The 1,638-nt window shown below is 53.1% G+C and overlaps 1 protein-coding gene across 1 annotated transcript in view; it reads right to left on the reverse strand.

Annotated features, from left to right (window-relative positions):
• med6 (mediator complex subunit 6) overlaps window positions 1–458 on the reverse strand; it is a 23,273-nt gene extending 22,815 nt beyond the window's left edge. The window contains exon 1 of the mRNA XM_043698132.1: window positions 355–458. Coding sequence (XP_043554067.1) covers window positions 355–376 — 22 coding nt within the window. The 5' untranslated portion in view covers window positions 377–458. The remainder of the gene's footprint in view (window positions 1–354) is intronic.
• Between the last annotated feature and the right edge of the window lie 1,180 nt (window positions 459–1,638).

Here is a 1,638-nt window from a genome sequence, read left to right on the forward strand (position 1 = left end):
CTCGCCTTCCCAACCCCCCACAAATGGAGACATCCTCACCTTGACCTTCCCCACCCCTCCAAAGGAGGCACCCTCACCTCCGCCTTTCCTACTCCCCTCCCCCAATAGAGACATCCTCACCTCTGTCTACCACGCCCCTCCCCCAAACGGAGACAACCTCGCCTTCCCCTCCCTCGAATGGAGGCACCCTCACCATCGTCTATTACCATGTCCTGAATGGAGACACCTCCACCTCCACCACCCACCCAAATGGAGACACCCCCATCCACTCCTCCACAATGACCTCCCCCATGGAAAGATCTCCGTTCCCATGCCCCCCCTGGGGGTACCCCCGCCGAATGGAGACACTCTCACCTCTGCTGTCAACCGTCGCCATGTCCGCCCGTTGCCGCCGCGCGCGCACACACACGCAACGCGTCACCAGCCCGTGGCGCAGCCTGATGACGTCAGTCCCGACCCTGCCTGGGGCTCGGATGCGGGTCGCAGTGTCCTCCCGGACAGTGGAGGGGGCGGAGGGGAGGTGGGCATGTGGTAAAACCTGCGGTGAGGCTGCAGGCTGAATGTTTACCGCACTTTGGCCGGTGTTTTTTTTTAAATGTTCTTCCCCACCCACACACATATATAAATTATGACAGGTGTAGCCTGCCCATAGCCTTTCTGCCCTCCCCTCACTCGGAGCCTGTGGTTCGACAAGTTGACGCTCATTTGGTCTCTTGAGACCTTTAAGCGGCGCTCGTCCACCCCCAGGACCTCAGGAGTATAACCACCTGATGAAGGAGTAGTGCTCTGAAAGCTCCCAATTAAACCTGTTGGACTATAACCTGGTGTGTGATTTTGTACACTCCAGTCCAACACCGGCATCTCCAAATCATGTACTGTATAAATCTAGTCCCATTTGCCAGCGTTTGGCCTGTATCCTTCTAAACCCTTACTATTCATCTAACCAGCCAGATGCCTTTTAAATGTTGATCTTACCAGCCTCCACTACTTCTTCTGGGCAAAAACAAGGACTGCAGATGCTGGAAACCAGATTCTAAATTACAGTGGTGCTGGAAAAGCACAGCAATTCAGGCAGCGTCCAAGGAGCAGGAAAATCAACGTTTCGGGAACAAGCTATTCCTGATGAAGAGCTTTTGCCCGAAACGTCGATTTTCCTGCTCCTCGGATGCTGCCTGAACTGCTGTGCTTTTCCAGCACCACTGTAATCTAGAATCCACTACTTCCTCTGGCAGCTCATTTCATACACGTACTATGCTCTGCATGAAACAAGTTGCCTCTTGGGTCCCACTTAAACCTTTCCCCTCTAATGTTAAACCTATGCCCTTTAGTTTTGGACTCTTCCATTCCCAGGGTAAAGACCTTGCCTATTTACCCTATCCATGCTCCTCATGATTTTATAAAACCCCTATAAGGTCACCCCTCAGCCTCCGATGCTCCAGGTAAAATAGCCCCAGTCTATTCTGACTTCAGTTCTGGAATTTTGCATCAAAGGGCTGGCATCCCATTCTCTGCTTGTGCAGGCCATCCATCGCTTAATAGCTGGAAATTGGTGGGGCAGGGGGAGCTGGCAAGTCACCATTGCCACCTGCACAATTTGGCCCCAGGTGTGACAAACTGCAACCTCAGGGTTCCATGTTG

This window comes from Chiloscyllium plagiosum, chromosome 10 (genome assembly GCF_004010195.1).
Source record: "Chiloscyllium plagiosum isolate BGI_BamShark_2017 chromosome 10, ASM401019v2, whole genome shotgun sequence".
In the NCBI taxonomy this organism is placed as follows: Eukaryota; Metazoa; Chordata; class Chondrichthyes; order Orectolobiformes; family Hemiscylliidae; genus Chiloscyllium; species Chiloscyllium plagiosum.